This window comes from Bombina bombina, chromosome 2 (genome assembly GCF_027579735.1).
Source record: "Bombina bombina isolate aBomBom1 chromosome 2, aBomBom1.pri, whole genome shotgun sequence".
Classification (NCBI taxonomy): domain Eukaryota; kingdom Metazoa; phylum Chordata; class Amphibia; order Anura; family Bombinatoridae; genus Bombina; species Bombina bombina.
In genome coordinates this window covers 508392458-508413447 of record NC_069500.1, presented here as the reverse complement: position 1 = coordinate 508413447, position 20990 = coordinate 508392458, and the positions used below count along the sequence as shown (strand labels likewise).

General features: G+C 36.3%; 1 protein-coding gene across 1 annotated transcript in view; it reads left to right on the top strand.

Moving 5' to 3' along the window:
* NFATC4 (nuclear factor of activated T cells 4) overlaps positions 1 to 20990 on the top strand; it is a 187696-nt gene that overhangs the window by 126206 nt on the left and 40500 nt on the right. The window contains exons 4-5 of the mRNA XM_053702270.1: positions 16947 to 17146; positions 18149 to 18321. Coding sequence (XP_053558245.1) covers positions 16947 to 17146; positions 18149 to 18321 — 373 coding nt within the window. The remainder of the gene's footprint in view (positions 1 to 16946; positions 17147 to 18148; positions 18322 to 20990) is intronic.

Sequence of the window (20990 nt, the reverse complement as noted above, 5' to 3'; positions counted from 1 at the left end):
TCTTGCATTCTACCATATCAATGGTGGATATATATGCAGCCATAATAGGAATTGTGTGGAGGGAGTTAGAGCTGTACAATTCGGACACTTAAAAGAAAGTGTTAATGACGATGCACTGCAGTATAAATTTGCAAGTACAGTAATTAAAGTACATATTATTATATTTTGTCTCTATCCCAACTTGTTTTATGTTCCTTTAGTATCATGTAACTCTATATCTTAGAGATCCTTTAACCAAATTTGGTGTATCTTAAAAACGTTTAATTCTAATGATATTTCTGCTTTCTAATGATATTTTTATTTTAAAAAAATAGAGATTGAGCAGTTACCTGATTTACATAACTGATTTATATAACTCAGTGCTTTGTTCCAAGACCCCTAACGGCCATCTCAGTCCAAAATTCATGTAAATATCTCGGAAATAAATATATATATATATATATATATATATATATATATATATATATATATTTTTTTTTTTTTTTTTTTTTTTTTTTTTTTTTTAAAATAGGCAAAAAATCTCCTTTGCAGATATGTTAAAAATGCCGGATAGAGATTCAAAAGTTTTAATCGACTCTAGGTCAGCATCAATAAACTGGGATATATATTTTAATTCATTAAAATGCCATTCTACTGAAGATCCAATACCAGGTTCAAATCTAGGATTGCCAGTGATGGTCAAAAAGTTTGAAACATAATGAATAAGATGTATTTTCCAAAGTAATTTTTGCCAGCATCTACAGTATTAACAATCATCATCTTAGCTGTTATTTCCTTAGGTAATTGATTCTTGGAATAAATAATATAGATTTTAGGGAAAACAGTGATATCATATCCTCTTCTAATTTAAAGAAGGGAACATAGTTAGCCTCTGTTTAGCCATTCTATAGCGACTTTAGTTAAGCATACCAGGTTATATAGTTTAAGATCTGGGAGAACAAGCTCCACAAATTCTCTCTGCTGACTTTCTGGATAGGCAATTGTGGTTTCTTGTTGCCCCAAATACATTTTTAGAATATTCAATTAAAAAAAGTTAACTCCTTTTAATTTATAAGTAATTTAGGAAAACAGAACATCTTAACTAAGTGTATCTTATCCATAAGTGACAGAGGTAAATTTGCCCATTTTCTCAAATCAGATGATCATTTCTCCCATAGTTTTAAATACTGTAGTTTAGATCATACCATTTACTCAGAGTTTTAATTTTATAAATACCTAGATACTTAATATAGTCTGTGACAGGTTAAATGAGACATTTGTAATACTTTCATCTGTTTTAACTAACCAGAGAATCTCTGATTGTCAATGTTTATATTATAGCCAAAAAAGGCACCACATTGATTCACTAGTTCTAAAAATTCACTAGTTCTAAAAATACTCATTTTTTTGTTTCCCAGTATAACGCCCTTCAATTGTTTTCTAAGGAAATAGCCAAGGGTTCTATAGCTATATTAAAAAGTAATGGGGATAAAGGGCATCCCTGGCATGTGCCTTTGGCTAGAATGATTTTGGGTGTGAGAATTAAATTAACTCACATATATGACTCTCTATTTTTGTAAATAAGCTACTTAAACCAAAATGTAAAACCAAATTTGTCTAAGGCCGTAAAAAGATGATCCCATTGAATTAATGCGATCGATTGTTATTAATGCAATTTTAGATTTAAAATGAAAATGTCAATTTTGTAGCTTATTTCAGTGGTGTTTGATTAGTAGCATTACTTTTCTTATAATCATAACTGAGTTTCGCCCTTGCATAAAAACTGTTTTATCTTTGTGTATTAATAGGTCTAACACTTTTTTAAGCCTGTAAGTGATAATATTGGTCAGAGGTTTATAATTCTTGTTTAGATAAAAAATTGGACTTTAAGCATCCATTAATTCTGTGTTTTTATCTTATTTTTTTAAATTAAGGAAATTATTTATGCTGTAAAATATGGGGACACTTTCTCACTTTGTTGATAACATTTATTAAATAAGATTGCAAGAAATTGTGTAATATGATTACTTAATATTTTATAAAATTGTGCCAATATGAAAATCAGACCCAGAGCCTTATTCAGTGACATATGATGAATTGCCTTTTAAAAGGCAATAAACATAGTTAAGATATCATCAATGGTGTCTCTAGCAATACTACTTTTATGTTTTGTAATTAAAAAAATAAATAAATAAAAATACTGTTTACTGCCCCTTTATGGTAAGCCCTGGGTTGTGTCTGTATTGGTACACAAAAATTATATATATATATATATATATATATATATATATATATATATATATATATATATATATATATATAGTAGGTAGAAGAAGGGAGGGGTGCACAGAAAGACAGATCCTGGTGCAGTATATTATGGCAGCTTAAATGAACAAACACTTATATACAGATGGGCACTCACTTGGTACAACCTCAATCAGTATGAGGTAAGATACTGGCGTGGAGGCTCTGTATAGCCTGAGGTCGATTCCAGAGTTGTTTCCCTCTGTCCAGCGTTGCAGTCTGCTTCCCCTTTAAGACAGGTGTCACATTACAGTTTGCAAAATGAAATTGTACAAACAAGGCAGGCTGGATGTTACAGACACCAGCTGTCTGAATCAGTTCTCCATGAATTGTTCTTTCAAATGGTTTGAATAAGTGGTGTAAAGTGCTCTAAAGTTAAAAAGTAGTTAAAAGGCAGACTACTTAAAATCACAGTTTTATTTTAAAACATATAAAACATGCAACACGTTTCTCAGATGACTAGCTAGTGTTTGTTAATTTAAAGGGATATTAACCCCACATTTTTTCTTTCATGATTCAGATAGAGCATGCAATTTTAAGCAACTTTCTAATTTACTCCTATTATCAATTTTTGTTTGTTCTCATGTTATCTTGATTTGAAAAAGCAGTAATAAAAGGTTAGGAGCGGGCCCATTTTTAGTTCAGCACCTTGGTAGAGCTTGCTGATTGGTTTGCTACATTTAGCCACAAATCAGAAATTGCTACCCAGGTACTGAACAAAAAATGGTCTGGCTCTAAAGCTTACAGTACTGCTTTTTCAAATCAAGATAGCATGAGAACAAAGAAAAAATGATAATAGGAGTAAATTAGAAAGGTGCTTAAAATCTCATGCTCTATCTGAATCATGAAAGAAAAAATTAGGTTTAGTATCCCTTTAAGCTGCCATAATATACTGCACCAGGATCTGGTCTTTCTGTGCGCCCCTCCCTTCTTCTACCTACTTTAGATTTCACTGAGACCTCCTTGGGGATACTCAGTTACTTTGTTTGTGGAGAAAGACTGCAAGAGGACTTGATTTTACCCTCATCTATATAAAGGTTGACTCTTTTGTGGTATATTTAACTGCATTTTAATAGAGAGAAGGACAGTGTAAACCTTTCCTATTCACAAGTCTAATAATTTGGACATTTTATTTTTGTTCTTTAATCTGTTATAAAGGTAATGTTAAATAAGTTACACTGAAACCGATGTGTGGTATCTGTTATCCAATCTGTGAGCGCGGATATTTTTTGTGTACTATATATATATATATATCAGCTTAGGTGTATTCTATTTTTTAATATAGAAGAATTCAAAAGCTATGCAACCTTTATAAAGAGCGGCTTATTGAATTAGAAAAAATTAATTACAAAATTATAAAAAAGTATAGGAAACAGGAGTACTGGTTGATTTTTAAGTACATTTTTGCAAAGATTTTTTTGACTGCCAAATATGTTCAAACACAGTCATTTTACTTACCCATTGATATGAAATTATTTATTGCACACATCATAAATTAATATCGGTTGATTAATTTGATAATTAACTTTCATAAACCTCCAAAACACTATTGCAGTCATTTATGATCATGTGAATTGAAAATCTCTGCAAACAGTCAAGAGATGCCCCACAGAACAGGCAAACATTTGTTTCAATGGGTTTAAGGTGTAGAATAATAAAAAAAAAATCTTCAAAAACTGTCAAACTGTTTTATGATTGGCTGGAATATTGATGTTGACACAATGTATAAGGAGAGTATGTTGTGCCATGTGATGCAATTAACAAGTAAATTACATATGGTTAGATCTGGTCTTACCATCATTAGCTAGGAGATGTTACATTTGACCCTGGTATCATTCTCATGGTGCTACCTCTGATCCTGCATATATTGACCAGATTTCCAGGAATAATACCATAAGTGATTTCTTTGTATTTTGAAAATACAAATGACCTGGTGTATAACATAAGTTAAAAAAAAAATCAAAATCAAGAACCAATCAGAATACAGCAATGATATGTGAAATTAGAGAGTGAGGTGTTGGCATTGAAAGCTTCATATTCCTCTTGTACGATGACACCAGGGGTCAAGTCGGGCGGGAACGCATGGGAACAGAGTTCCTGCACTATTTTTGCAGGTGGAACTAAGTTCCCCCTGGACTGAGAACAGAAACAATTCAGTAAACACTGCTGCTGCTGGTGGTGAGAGGAGATTGAGCACAGTCTGGTTAGAGTAATAGTGAGATCCTCTAGTAATAGGCTATAACACTTCCTACAATACACTAAATGCAAGCCTGTCAGCAGTCCTGCTGTGTGATTACCCTGCACTGTGTGGAACACACAGCGCTTACATTTCTGTGTGGCTTGCTCTGGGGTTATTTAGCTCCACTCAACAGAAATAGGACTGTTGCAACTTAAGTGGGTGAGTCTCTGTGACAGAGGAGGAGTCTCAGGCCCAAAGGCAACCATTCAGACCTCCATTAGTTTTAATTTGCTTTAATTAATCAAGTTGTATAGATTATATACATATAAATACTTTGTGTGTGTATGTGTATGTATGTATATGTATAAAACAATATTAATTGTGAGGGGGTGGAAGTCTTAGTAAGTTCCCACATTTTTTTTGTAGGACTTGACCCCTGGATGACACAGAGATCTTTCAGTATCTATCTTCATCTGATATATTTTTTTGGAAGTTGCCTCATCACGTAATATTAGTATATATCATATTTTCCAACCCATCAAATCCACTATATTGGAGACTGTTCTCTCTACCCCACCAAATCCAGTAACTTGCTAAATCCTACAACAGGCACCTGCACAACACCTCTAAACTACATCCCTTCCTGACAATTCAGAAAATTGTGTTTGAGGGTGTGTATTGTGTGGGGGAATTATGTATGGAGGAAACCTAAGGGTGTTTGGAGTTTTTTACAGTGAGTTGATCAGGTAGCAAGGAAGATATACAGGTATTTGGGGCGTCTTGTGGGCTGCAGTTTGGGATTGTTGTCAGACATTGGTCTTGATTTGGGTAATTCTGTTGGTTGATGGCACATCACAAGGCTGAGTTAATTGTAGTCTAATGCCCACAGTAAGGGTTAATTACAGCAGAATCTAGATCTAAAAGCCATTGTAATTAGGGCCTTTTCTATTAACTCAATTCAGTGGAAATGTCTGAATTGATTTTTATTCTGCCTTGCAACTGGTGTAAGGAATTTAAAACGGGTTAAAGCAGGGGTAAAATAGCTCAGAAGGGCACAGTGAGAAGTAGTACAAAACTGTAACCAGATTGTAATGTAGCCTCAAACTATTTTTCGTGGTTCCCTTTGAAATTAATTGGAAACCCAAATGCCAGCAAACTGTAACTACAGGAGTCTGGTTAAATATTTTTTTGCACCAGGGTTATGATCTTTGCAGCTCGTGTGCAAATATCACTAAAGCAAAAAGTTGAGACAAGATTGTGATCTAGCTCACTGTAGTTAGGGTTAGGGCCAACTGCTGTCAGATATCAGATGTTAAGCAAATGCTTTAGCAAATGAACTCTGTACATTATAGTAAAAATACAGTGGAAAGCCTAGCAAAACTCACAGACACCATCACTTGATTGGACGCTCTTCTTCCTACAAATCTTTCCCTCCATATACACTGTATATGTTTAAGTTTCTTTAATAAAAACATATAACCACCCAAATCTTACCCCTGAATGATTAAACCCATAAAAAGACCAATAAAGCATACACAGCTTTGCCCTGGACCTCCCAGACAACTTTGACAGCCCAATTGTACCATTGGGCCACAATCTTGAAATCTGCCCAAAGCTTTTAGACACTGCCTTTTACTTGTCAGTCCTGAGATCATGAACACAGTGATGGGAGGCATGGCACAGTAACTAACCCTTATGCAATAAGTCAAACAAATTTGAATAACAGTTTCAGAGATTAAAGGCGCAGGTTATTTGACATGAAGGTTTAACAAGCCAGGGTTGTCTCATTAGGGGGTATATTAATCTGAAATCTAGGAGGAGGATGTAATTTTAGATAAAGCCAAAATACCATTACATCATGCAACAAAGCTCAGTTCATCCATCATTTGAATTCCTAGCATTCTTTTTTTTTCTTGGTGGAAAATGGGGAATCTTACAGGATCTAATAACTGTTGCTCTGAACTGATGGTGTTATGACAGTTTATGTTATATGATATTTCAACACAACTCAAAAGCTTTATCATGAATTTTATCAGGACTTGCTGGGTCCAAGAATGAAATTACGCCCAGCTCCCCACCCACTACAGTTTAGACCCAGAGTCAGTTGTCTCAAAGATTAATGTGTAGATTGAAATGTTACATTAGAACATGCAGATGGGCACCTTGTAAGATTTTAGTTAAAAAAAACACTATTATCCAGAATGTGCTCCTTTTGTATAACTGCCAAGTTGTGGGACAGTTATGAGTGGGGCACTTTGGTAACCTGGTAGTAATACCAGGTTGCTGGTTGTGCTACAACTAAACGGCAAGCATGGAGTGATTTGCAAGGAGTTGACAATTCTATTGTTAGGTGTAACATTGGTGTTTTTGCATGATAGCTGTTAGTGTGTCACCTTGAGATTTTTTTTATAAAATGCATAACGAAAACAACTTTGCAATATACTTTAATTATTATTTTGGCCCTTTTTCATGTAATTTAGTCTTGGGAAATTGAGCAATTTCTAATTCACAGATTTTCAAGGCTAACCCTGCTAAATATTTGTCCCTAATTGGCTTTATCAGATAACAACAGTAAAACAATTTATAACGTTATAACATTGACTAGCCTTGTTATGTGTGGACAAATTGGCTTCTCCAAATAAGGAGCTGGTGGTGGAGTTTGGCTACTGAAAAATAATTACAGTAAAAAGGATATTAATTTGTTTTCAAAAACTTTAAGATTTAGCTGATATGTTAATCTATAACTGTACAACAGAAAAGTCTTGTAGTAACAGGGTGTTTCCTGTCCCTTTAAGGGTAGATGTGACAATATTTTTCCAGTAGTTTGTTCTGATATGAGACAAATGGGGGAAAATAAACACAACCAATACTATCACAAAAAAATAAAGAGCTCCCAGCAATATATACACACAATGCACAAACATCCAAGTTCTGCTCTGAATCTGAAGAAAAATAGTGGGGAGAACATAGGCGTAGTTTCCAATCAGGTGGTAAATTTTGAAAATTGGTGGTAAATAATAAATCTCCATAGACATTAATGGAGATAAATGTTTTTACCAACAGTTTTCAAACTTTACCACCTCAATGGAAACTAGGCCATAGTTGCCAACTGTTTTTCCTAGGTCAGTCCTGTTTTTTGGCTTCCTGTCCCTTGTTCAATTCAGTCTCATTGTTTACAGCATGTTTATTTTCTGCAGTTTAATTGATCTGCTTTTTTCTGTTACACTGAAGTTTAGCAGTGTGAGGTCACGTGTCAGGTAATGGAAAATCATGATATGTGATATATAATACTGGGGTGGGTAGGAGGCAAGGGGTGAGAAAGCCAGGCAGCTCAATTGTGTTGCACAATATGTGCCATTTCCCCCATGTATATACTGAGGCTTTTCTTAGCAGGGGCTTAACACATCAGGAGTTTTATGTGATGTGACTGAAATTCAAAGAACATACAAAAAATCCATTTGGGGCATATCCGGGTCTATTAACCTATTGCTCACAATAACTGCTGCAGCAAAGATAAAAACATGATTAGTAACCTCATAACATGCCATCTACTTGTAAACCTTTCAATAGTGTCTTAGCAAGTCCTTAACATATCTGCATACATTGTTCCCAGCAGCCCCAAGATAGCAGTTAGCAGGTTAAACAAATGATTATATTATATATTGATTTCAGGCTATGCAATATCTATATAAACTAGGGTGTTTTGTGGTTTCCTGCTATACAGATTCTAAAAGGCTAAAAATGTAACCCTTGCTTGTTTATTTTAGTACTTGCTGTAAAGTATTTCTATCTATGCCAATTATGGAGGTGATGAGAAGCTTGATGCTTTAACCTGCATTAAAGGGCTATAGCAGTGCATAAAGAAAATGCTGTAATATGTTATATAACCATGTGTTTAACCTCTGCAAATAGATTAAGCATATAATTAAAGTCAGTCACAGCATAGCAATGCACTACTGGGAGCTAGCTAAACATCTGGTGAGCCAATGACAAAAGACAAATGTCTGTAGCCACCAATCAACAGCTGGCTAACAGTATTGCATTCCTGCTACTGAGGATTGGTACATATACTTTTTAACAAAGTTACCCAAGTAGAAGTGAATTTAAAAATGATATGCTCTGTCTAAATCATGAAAGTTTTTTTCAATCTTTCTTGCCTCTTTAAGCAATCAGTATGGCTAAATTATACTACTAGAATTTGATGTGCTTGTTTTGGGGGTCAATCTGAGTGAGCGGAGCTATGCAAACCATACATGGGCGTGGTTCTCCTGCAAAGTGCCCCTGTAAAATAATTTCAAATGTTTGGCAACTATGGGAGAAAAAGAAGCATTTGCTGTTTTTTCTCAGTGGAGCCATTTTACTCATACAAGCCTGCATGTATTTTGAATCAAATCTCGAAAAGCTTTTTTTCAGGTGATACGTTTTTTTCCCTCTTTAACGTGGTAAGATATCACCTGTGGACATCCCAGAGGAAAGGTTTTTTGGTATAATGAGCTAAACAGCTGTGCATTTGTCGGTGCATGTATTGTACTTTCTCTATGTTCATTGATGTTTGTTGCTTTTATGGATCTTATCAACTTCAAGGAGTATTATAGGTGTGAGGCTATGGTGGAATTAGGGGGTCGTTATCCCTCATACATTTTGGGATACTATTGCATGGTTGCAGAAATTATTGTCAGAGGCTGGTTGTAATTAAAGAGACAGTAGAATCAAAATTCATCTTGATGATCCAGATAGAGCAAGCAATTTTCAACTTCGCAGTTTATTATTATTATTATTATTATTGGTTATTTGTAGAGTGCCAACAGATTCCGCAGCGCTACTTCTATTATCTAATTTGTGTAGTATCATTTGTTGAAAAGAATACCTAGGTAGAAGCAGCAATGCACTACTGGGATATAGCTGCTGATTAGTGGCTGCACATATATGCCTCTTGGCATTGGCTCTTTAAACGTGTTCTACTTGATATCTGAATTGTAAAATAAACATTTTTGGGTTCTTGTCCCTTTAATTTAAGGGTAACCCTGTTATTACTGACCTAGGGCCTGGTTACAGGGCAACTATGAGTAAGTTTGGTCTCATTGCCTGGAGCAAGGTTGTGGTACAGCATAGGCTGAATGTGATATAACTAGGGAAAACAGGTATACTGGTCTAAGAGCAAGGTTGTGGTACAACAAAGGCTGAATGTGGTATAACTAGGGAAAACAGGTATACTGGTCTACGAGCAAGGTTGTGGTACAACAAAGGCTGAATGTGGTATAACTAGGGAAAACAGGTATACTGGTCTAGGAGCAAGGTTGTTGTACAACATAGGCTGAATGAGGTATAACTAGGGAAAACAGGTATACTGGTCTAGGAGCAAGGTTGTGGTACAGCATAGGCTGAATGTGGTATAACTAGGGAAAACAGGTATACTGGTCTAGGAGCAAGGTTGTGGTACAACATAGGCTGAATGTGATATAACTAGGGAAAACAGGTATACTGGTCTAGGAGCAAGGTTCTTGTACAACATAGGCTGAATGTGGTATAACTAGGGAAAACAGGTATACTGGTCTAGGAGCAAGGTTGTGGTACAGCATAGGCTGAATGTGGTATAACTAGGGAAAACAGGTATACTGGTCTAGGAGCAAGGTTGTGGTACAGCATAGGCTGAATGTGGTATAACTAGGGAAAACAGGTATACTGGTCTAGGAGCAAGGTTGTGGTACAGCATAGGCTGAATGTGGTATAACTAGGGAAAACAGGTATACTGGCCTAGGAGCAAGGTTGTGGTACAACATAGGCTGAATGGGATATAACTAGGGAAAACAGGTATACTGGTCTAGGAGCAAGGTTGTGGTACAACAAAGGCTGAATGTGGTATAACTAGGGAAAACAGGTATACTGGCCTAGGAGCAAGGTTGTGGTACAACATAGGCTGAATGGGATATAACTAGGGAAAACAGGTATACTGGTCTACGAGCAAGGTTGTGGTACAACATAGGCTGAATGGGATATAACTAGGGAAAACAGGTATACTGGTCTAGGAGCAAGGTTGTGGTACAGCATAGGCTGAATGTGGTATAACTAGGGAAAACAGGTATACTGGTCTAGGAGCAAGGTTGTGGTACAGCATAGGCTAAATGTGGTATAACTAGGGAAAACAGGTATACTGGTCTAGGAGCAAGGTTGTGGTACAACACAGGCTGAATGTGATATAACTAGGGAAAACAGGTATACTGGTCTAGGAGCAAGGTTGTGGTACAACATAGGCTGAATGTGATATAACTAGGGAAAACAGGTATACTGGTCTAGGAGCAAGGTTGTGGTACAACATAGGCTGAATGGGGTATAACTAGGGAAAACAGGTATACTGGTCTAGGAGCAAGGTTGTGGTACAGCATAGGCTAAATGTGGTATAACTAGGGAAAACAGGTATACTGGTCTAGGAGCAAGGTTGTGGTACAACACAGGCTGAATGTGATATAACTAGGGAAAACAGGTATACTGGTCTAGGAGCAAGGTTGTGGTACAACATAGGCTGAATGTGATATAACTAGGGAAAACAGGTATACTGGTCTAGGAGCAAGGTTGTGGTACAACATAGGCTGAATGGGATATAACTAGGGAAAACAGGTATACTGGTCTACGAGCAAGGTTGTGGTACAACATAGGCTGAATGGGATATAACTAGGGAAAACAGGTATACTGGTCTAGGAGCAAGGTTGTGGTACAGCATAGGCTGAATGTGGTATAACTAGGGAAAACAGGTATAGTGGTCTAGGAGCAAGGTTGTGGTACAGCATAGGCTAAATGTGGTATAACTAGGGAAAACAGGTATACTGGTCTAGGAGCAAGGTTGTGGTACAGCATAGGCTGAATGTGGTATAACTAGGGAAAACAGGTATACTGGTCTAGGAGCAAGGTTGTGGTACAACACAGGCTGAATGTGATATAACTAGGGAAAACAGGTATACTGGTCTAGGAGCAAGGTTGTGGTACAACATAGGCTGAATGTGATATAACTAGGGAAAACAGGTATACTGGTCTAGGAGCAAGGTTGTGGTACAACATAGGCTGAATGTGATATAACTAGGGAAAACAGGTATACTGGTCTAAGAGCAAGGTTGTGGTACAACATAGGCTGAATGTGATATAACTAGGGAAAACAGGTATACTGGTCTAGGAGCAAGGTTGTGGTACAACATAGGCTGAATGTGGTATAACTAGGGAAAACAGGTATACTGGTCTAGGAGCAAGGTTGTGGTACAACACAGGCTGAATGTGATATAACTAGGGAAAACAGGTATACTGGTCTAGGAGCAAGGTTGTGGTACAACATAGGCTGAATGTGGTATAACTAGGGAAAACAGGTATACTGGTCTAGGAGCAAGGTTGTGGTACAACATAGGCTGAATGTGGTATAACTAGGGAAAACAGGTATACTGGTCTAGGAGCAAGGTTGTGGTACAACAAAGGCTGAATGTGGTATAACTAGGGAAAACAGGTATACTGGTCTAGGAGCAAGGTCGTGGTACAACATAGGCTGAATGTGGTATAACTAGGGAAAACAGGTATACTGGTCTAGGAGCAAGGTCGTGGTACAACATAGGCTGAATGTGGTATAACTAGGGAAAACAGGTATACTGGTCTAGGAGCAAGGTTGTGGTACAACAAAGGCTGAATGTGGTATAACTAGGGAAAACAGGTATACTGGTCTAGGAGCAGGTTGTGGTACAGCATAGGCTGAATGTGGTATAACTAGGGAAAACAGGTATACTGGTCTAGGAGCAAGGTTGTGGTACAACATAGGCTGAATGTGGTATAACTAGGGAAAACAGGTATACTGGTCTAGGAGCAAGGTTGTGGTACAACATAGGCTGAATGTGGTATAACTAGGGAAAACAGGTATACTGGTCTAGGAGCAAGGTTGTGGTACAACATAGGCTGAATGTGGTATAACTAGGGAAAACAGGTATACTGGTCTAGGAGCAGGTTGTGGTACAGCATAGGCTGAATGTGGTATAACTAGGGAAAACAGGTATACTGGTCTAGGAGCAAGGTTGTGGTACAACATAGGCTGAATGTGGTATAACTAGGGAAAACAGGTATACTGGTCTAGGAGCAAGGTTGTGGTACAACATAGGCTGAATGTGGTATAACTAGGGAAAACAGGTATACTGGTCTAGGAGCAAGGTTTTGGCTGTAGTACAGCTAGGGAAGCCCGTGGTAAAACTGTCAGGGACCTGACTGTGGTTTTGATGCTGCTTTCAGTGGATAACAGAATGATTCCCAGCTGTTTATATCTCTCCTTTCTGTTTCCCACGCTCACTCGCTCTACTTGAAAACACTGGGTCTGAAGAGTCAGTAGTATGTGACTTGTCTTTTGCATTTCCAATGTATTTTCTGTTATATATATAATATTAATCTTTTGGAAGGGGGCTAGACAGACAGACAGACAGAGAACTATATTAGAGAACACTGTGGAGGGAAAGTATTGCAGATGAAGACATCACCAAAAAAGCACAGATGCATGCACAGTAGCAAGAAATACAACGGGAGAGGGAATGAAACAATCCAGACCCCTCCCGCCATGTAAACACATATCAGATCTTTTAATAGCTCTGCTGGCTTATTTATGTCCAAATCTGTCTAACTAGTACATGTGAAAATGTCTGTGTGTCAGACTGTGTGTGTGTGTCTAAAGATGTGCACATTTCAGATTGTGTGTGTGTGCCTGAAGATGTGCACATTTCAGATTGTGTGTGTGTGCCTGAAGACGTGCATATTTCAGATTTTGTGTGTGTGTGTCTGAAGACGTGCACATTTTAGATTGTGTGTGTGTGTGTGTCTGAAGACGTGCACATTTCAGATTTTGTGTGTGTGTGTCTGAAGACGTGCACATTTTAGATTGTGTGTGTGTGTGTGTGTGTCTGAAGACGTGCACATTTCAGATTGTGTGTGTGTGTGTGTGTCTGAAGATGTGCACATTTTAGATTGTGTGTGTGTGTGTGTCTGAAGACGTGCACATTTCAGATTGTGTGTGTGTGTGTGTCTGAAGACATGCACATTTCAGATTGTGTGTGTTTGTGTGTCTGAAGATGTGCACATTATAGATTGTGTGTGTGTGTCTGAAGACGTGCATATTTCAGATTTTGTGTGTGTGTGTCTGAAGACATGCACATTTTAGATTGTGTGTGTGTGTGTGTCTGAAGACGTGCACATTTCAGATTGTGTGTGTGTGTGTCTGAAGACGTGCACATTATAGATTGTGTGTGTCTGTGTCTGAAGACGTGCACATTTCAGATTCTGTGTGTGTGTGTCTGAGGACGTGCACATTTTAGATTGTGTGTGTGTGTGTCTGAGGACGTGCACATTTTAGATTGTGTGTGTGTGTCTGAAGACATGCACATTTCAGATTGTGTGTGTGTGTGGAGACTTAATGCTTGCATCAGAGTGAATATGTGTACATGCATGTATGAATCCTTGTGTCTGCATGGCACACATGTAAACATGCATGTAAAAACGTATGTGTAAATACATATAATAGTGTACACATAAAGCGGGTGTGGCTGTGTGTTTATGTGAATATTCATGCAAGAATATATGTGTAGATTTGTGTGTGTTTATGTGCAAATTGTGTATCAGTGCGTGTGTGTGTGTGTGTGTGTATATATATATATATATATATATATATATATATATATATTAAGAAAGCATTGTTTCTGTGCAATATTGTGTATGTGCCCAAATAATACTATGGGCCTGATGTTCAAAAACTCTCCGGTATGGGTTGAAAGACACACAAAATCTTTAGGCTTTGTTTTTCAGCTCTGTAGATAAATCTTGCCTTTCATAAATTATTTGAGGGACCTCACAGTATCTATCTATTGGGTTTTTGTAAAGCGCGGCTACTCACCCGTAAGGGTCTCAAGCGCTTGGGGTTGCTGTAGTTCAGTCGAAGAGCCAGGTTTTGAGTACTGATGAGACTTCTTAAATAACCTTGTCAGGATGTGTGCATGTCTGAGTGTGTGCTTACATGTAAAAAATAGTAACTTTATGTAGTGCTTGCGCCTTCACATAAAATGAATATCTTTGTCTCAGTGTATGTATGTAGGAATGTAAGGATGTATGTATACCTTTAAGAGTTCGCTATGGGTGTGTGTACTTCCAGCCCTATGAAAAGTTTTTCTGTCCAATAACAATAAATGTGTTTCTAAGAAATGTTGCTTAAGCTGACTTTGTCACAGAGTAATGTACATTACTAACCATACTAAAATAAAATGAGGAAGTGAATCTAATACTGATTTTATCACATCTGTAAATTATGGCTTGTCTTGTACTGTATAAGGAACATAATATAATAAGCTCTGTCTATTCATAACATTTTAACATTACAGTATATGTATTTCCTTTATTGGAAACAAATACACATTTTCTTGCACTTTAAAGGGACAGTAAACATCAATTTTCATACAATTGCATGTAATATACACTACTATAAAGAAGAATATGCACAGATACTGATCTAAAAAAACAGTATACAACTTTTTAAAAACTTAGGGCTTGTTTCTATTGAGCCGTAATAAGTTTGTGTGAGTTTGCAAAATCGATAAATATGCTGTCGGAATCAATTTCCTTTATCGTCTGTTTCAGATGGGACAGTATACCTCAATATCGGCAGTCAGTATTTGGCTGCCGAAAATGTTTGTGTCCCATAGAAAGTACCAGAAGCCATTAAGCCATAACTTATACCAAGTTTCCAATGAAATTCGTTTTTTGGGACCTATTTCCCATTGAAATTTTAAAACTTGTAAATAATGCAAGTTTTTCTATGTAGAAAACAATTGTAATATTTATTGTTGTCCCATGTATATGAATAGTTGCACTTATGTTCTTATGGAAATATCAATATGTATTTAAATATTAAAATATATGCAAGCACATATATGCCTAGGGCATATAGGCATATACCCTAGGCATATATGACCTATGCCTAGGGCAGCAATACATATTGTAGTTAAAAAAGAAGATGCGCTAAAAAATCCAAACCGTATATGTATGGTATAATTATAAACTAAAAAAAATCATGTATGGTATAATAATTTACTAAGACAATTAATTGAAAATATAAACAACAAGAGCAATATTCCACCGGTGGATACAATATAGAAATACAGTATAAAAAATATACAAAATATAAGATAAGGAGCAAGTGTGTGTACATAAAGTGATAACATAATGAGATATAATATTACCTGAAGCTCAACCCATTGTAATAGGCTGTGGTTTAAAAGCACAAAACCAGCTACTTCATATACACAAATAAACCAAAAAATGCAATTTCTCCTACATTTTATACTCTGCAGCTGGTATAACAAGTCATTGAAAATACATTAATGGAGAAACAATTTTACAGTGTACTGTCCCTTTAAATGTAAGCTTTTTAGTGTAATGTCGGGTTACCATAGCAACTAATTGATTTTCAAGAAATCCGATGTCAGATGGAAGCGTTTACACAACATTAACTTACACCTACATGAAAAGAGTAACTGCACGCACTGCACAAAATATTTAAATGGAAACCTGGTACTAAAATGGAGCCGTAAATTACTTTTAGCTATAAGCCACTTCGGTAGCTTACGGCTCTATTTTTAACGGCTCAATAGAAGTGAGCCCTTACTTAGAAGCTCCCAGTTTAGCACTGTTGATGAGGTTAGGCTGGGACACCCAGTGAAAGGGGCTGGGAAAGCAGAAACAGGCTCCCCCTCCCCTGCATTACACAACTAACCAACTTTTTGGCTTGGTTATGAGTTTGAATATCAGCACAATGCTATTTAAAACTTGTTTCTCCTAAAAAAAAGGCAGCCTCGTCTTCCCTCAATAAGTAGTTATACTAAATTTACTGAAACATTATCCACCATATCCAGTTTCCATGTTAGTAAATACAACCTTTTTTTAAAGTTCAAATCCTTCTTTTTAAAGGGATTGTGCAGTCAAAATTAAACTTTCATATTTCTGATGCAGCCTGTAATTTTAAACAACTTTCTAATTTATTTCTATTATCAAAATTGTTTTGTTCTCTTGGTATCCTTGTTTCAAGGGTGAATGTAGGGAGACTCATGGGTGCCAGGAGCATGCATGTGGCAAAAAGCAGTCTATGGCAGCGATGCTTGCTACACTGTTTATAGCTGTGTTACAATGTAGCAACCAGTGCTGCCATAGACTGCTTTTTGGCACATGCATGCTCCTGGCCCCCATGAATCTACTTAGATTAACCATTGAAACAAGGATACCAAGAGAACAAAACAAATTTGATAAAAGTTGTATCATATATACATAAACAGCAAATGTCATCACCTAAAATAGATGGATGCATCTAACATTGGTGTAAAACGTCTATAATACTAAATGTTATTTCATGCATAATTTCTAAATGTAAACATTTTAAGTGTCATTTACTTTTGTCCAACTTACAATTCAAATGTGTATCTTCTATCAACAGCTTTTGGGATACAACGAGAAGCCACTCACCCTGCAGATGTTTATAGGAACAGCTGATGAGCGTAATCTCCGACCTCACGCATTTTACCAGGTTCACAGGATTACTGGGAAAATGGTAGCAACACCAAGTTATGAGGCCCTTGTGGCAAGCACCAAAGTACTAGAGATGTCCCTTCTACCTGAAAACAATATGTGCGCCAAGTAAGTAAAGTTACACAATAAGTATAAAAACCATAAATAGCATCCCAAACTATAGCAGAATTTGTCAAATATAGCAAGATCTAGGGACTTTCTGACAAATAGGACAATAAGACATAAATCCAGTGTTTTCTCAAATAGACAAGTGGGTCTGGTCACTGGATAATGAGTTAAATAGAATGAAATTGAATATTGGCTCAACGTGACATTAGCTTCTTCATAAGGTACAAATAAAACACCTAAAAGGTAAGTTGAGTTTTTATCCAAAGGTCTTTTCTTTTTTGTGTGCACCATGAATGCCCATGTGACAGCCATGCTTTGTGATGTGGAGGTCTCTTTAAAATCTGATGAGCCCCATTTTCAAAATAAACTTTAAAGGGACACTCAGGTTTTATTAAATTTTCATGATTCAGCTACAGCATGTAATTTTAAACAACTTTCCAATTTACTTCCATTAAAAAAAATGTGCACAGTCTTTTATATTTACACTTTTTTTGAGTCACCAGCTCCTACAGAATCTACTACTCATTTTAAATTCAGAGTAAATGCTATTGTATTGTCTTGTTATCTTGCATTTGTTGATTATGCAAATCTGCTGTGTTTACTGGTCCTTTAATGTAATTTTAAACTTTCAGGCATCTTAGGTTAATACAGGAGGTTGACCCCATTGTATAACAAAAGGGCATGGGTGTCCAAAGAGGATGGGAAGGGGCAAATGCCCCACTGATGCATGTCACTTTTTTTGATGCGTTTGAGTCACCATATTTAGTATGATGTGCAGCTCATGTGTACAAACAAATCTCTACTGCTGCCACAGATATTATTATACTTGGGGACATTTTACTTTTTTTAACCTGCCCTGAGATCCCCATGAAAATGGGAGGTATCACTTTGTACAAGACCAAGAGCAGGCAGTACTTGACAATAACTCATTTGCATAGGCCCATGACATCCAGCCTGTCTTTATTAAGTGACATGACTGATAACTGCATGTTATTATTTCAGTATAGATTGTGCTGGAATCCTGAAGCTTCGAAATTCAGACATCGAGCTAAGAAAGGGTGAGACCGATATAGGTCGAAAAAACACTCGCGTCCGTCTTGTCTTCCGAGTACATATACCACAAGGAGCTGGGAAAGGAGTCTCACTGCAAGTGGCCTCTATACCTATAGAATGTTGTGAGTAAAACAGACCAGAGCCATAATTAGAGTTTCCACCTTTCTTTAAAAAAAAAAATCCACACTAATTAAGATAAATATTTATGTAGCGTAATTTAGACATACAAAGAACAAAAGTGCAAAAGTCCAGCCAGGATAAAAATAAAATCCAAAGTCTTTATGTCAACTTGTTAAAAGCAGCAGAGTATAAAAACACATCAGGAAAGTGATAGCGGTATCCCAGGTCTAATTTAGACACTATGGGCCAGATTACAAATAAAGCGCTAATTAACGATCCCGCTCGACAATTAACTGCGCTAGAAATAAGCTTTTTGCATTCGCTGGTTTGCACTCGTATTATGAGTTGAAAGTAAACTTGTATGCTTACACGATACCCAGATGAGCGCAAAAAGCCGAACTTAGAATATCATGTGCACACTCACATATTCCCACATAGAAGTCAATAAAGAAAAAAAGTTGGAAAAAACACCCCACTCTCGCACAAACCTGATCACATATTCTCATGTGTGCTAACCTAACGTTAAAATATGAATATTTCACATTCCAATGTTCTTCACATAACAAATAATGTTCTATTTATTCATAACTACATATTTCTACATATATCTGATAGAATTTTGGTACAATATATAAATACCTATATATAGATGATTAGATATAGGTATAGATATATTTATATATATATATATATATAGGAATATCTATTTAGAAATACTTAGAACATATTACCCTATGTACAGGACAACGTCAAATATTTACTGTAAATGCATAGTTAAAACCTTTATTAAATATAAATATTGCATAAATATAATTTTACATGTTTTCATCTATTGCAGAGGGCTCCAATGCACTTATACATTTGTCTATATATGTATACATATGTATTTATGTGTGTATATATGTCTGTAAATACATACAGTATATATATATATATATATATATATATATATATACACACATATACTGTATATATATATATATATACATATATATATATATACATACATATATATATATATATATATATATGTAGTTCTTCGTTCCAAGCACTCACTGTACTGGTGAATTGCCTGGGTGCTCTCTATAGTAGATAAGTAGAAACTTCAAAGAAAGAAGAGGCACCTTTGGCAAGACTGTTCCGTAATCAATATACATGGAATATGCAAAAGGTCTCTGTGAGGACGGAAACGTTGACTAAACCTTGTTGATGAAATACTAATAAAGATATTGTTCATTAAGTCATGAGAGTGCCTCTTCTTTCTTTGAAATGTATGTATATATATATATATATATGTGTGTGTGTGTGTGTGTATGTATATATATATATATATATATATATACACACACACATCTTTAGACATGTATATGTATGTATCTCTATATATACTGTTTACGCCGAGGTTAGGTTCCAGAAGGAATGGTTGTAAATTGAAACCGTTGTAAATTGAGACCCAGTTTATAATGTAAGTAAATGGGAAGTGAGGGAGATAGGTTCCAGGCCCCTCTCAAAATTGTCATAAGTAACACCTAATACATTATTTTTAAAGCTTTGAATGAAGACTTTAAATGCTAAACAGCATTATAAACCTAATAAAATAATCACACAACACAGAATATATAATTAAACTAAGTTAAATGAACAAAAACATTTGCTAAACAGCATTATAAACCTAAAAAAATAATCACACAACACAGACTTCACTTGCTTTTTTCTGCAAACAGTTATTTCTATGCATTCCAATCTGGACTGATTTATAGACAGGAGGATCTTGTTCTTTTGAAATCTGCTCGATAGCTCAGGTCTGATTAAACTGATTAATTTCAGCTTGCTTGGCTTTGCTGCAACACAAGCGATCAGCTCCACCTACTGGCTATTTTAATAAATGCACTGCTTTTCAATGCTTTACAATAGCAGTCACATGACTGGAAAAAAAGGTTGTTATTCTGAAACGGTGTAAATTGAACCATTGTAAAACGAGGGCCACCTGTATATATATATATATATATATATATATATTTATAAATTAGTGTATGCTGCAAGTCTCTTTTTAGTGCACAAATCCCTTTTAAAATCCTTCTAACAAATATGTGGCATTCAATAGAAACACAGCATATCAGGAAAGGTGGAAGTAACTTGCCTAGCTGGTAGATATCCCGCTTGCCACTCAGGAGCTACTGTTGGGATCTATCAACTGCCAGGTCCCTTGCTGTGCCTCATTTTTCCCTCAGTGTCCTCTGCTAACAGGCCAATCGGCATAGCTAGAGAAGGACCGGTCTCACAATCTGTAGTTTAAAGCACCTAGCGTTTTATTCAAGTACAGTAAAATATCAGCCGTAGAAGAGTAGGACACAGCAAATCACGGTACTGTTTAACTAGTACCGTGTTTTGCTGTGTCCTGTTCTATGGCTGATATTTTACTGTACTGTCTAGATAGAATAAAAGCTCCATTTTAACTTTATACTGTTTGCTGCAGCGCCACTACTAATAAAAACCATTGGTTTCAGTAGAGGGCGCTTTTTACATGAAGATGCGTCCCATGCTGAATTGCTTCTAATCTCTTAATTGATCGCTTCACCTCCAGATCGCTTTAGGCCAGTCGCGAGAATGATTAAACAAAGAGCGAGCTTGGGATAATTAAGCAATATTTCAAATCTACCCAAATCTGCCA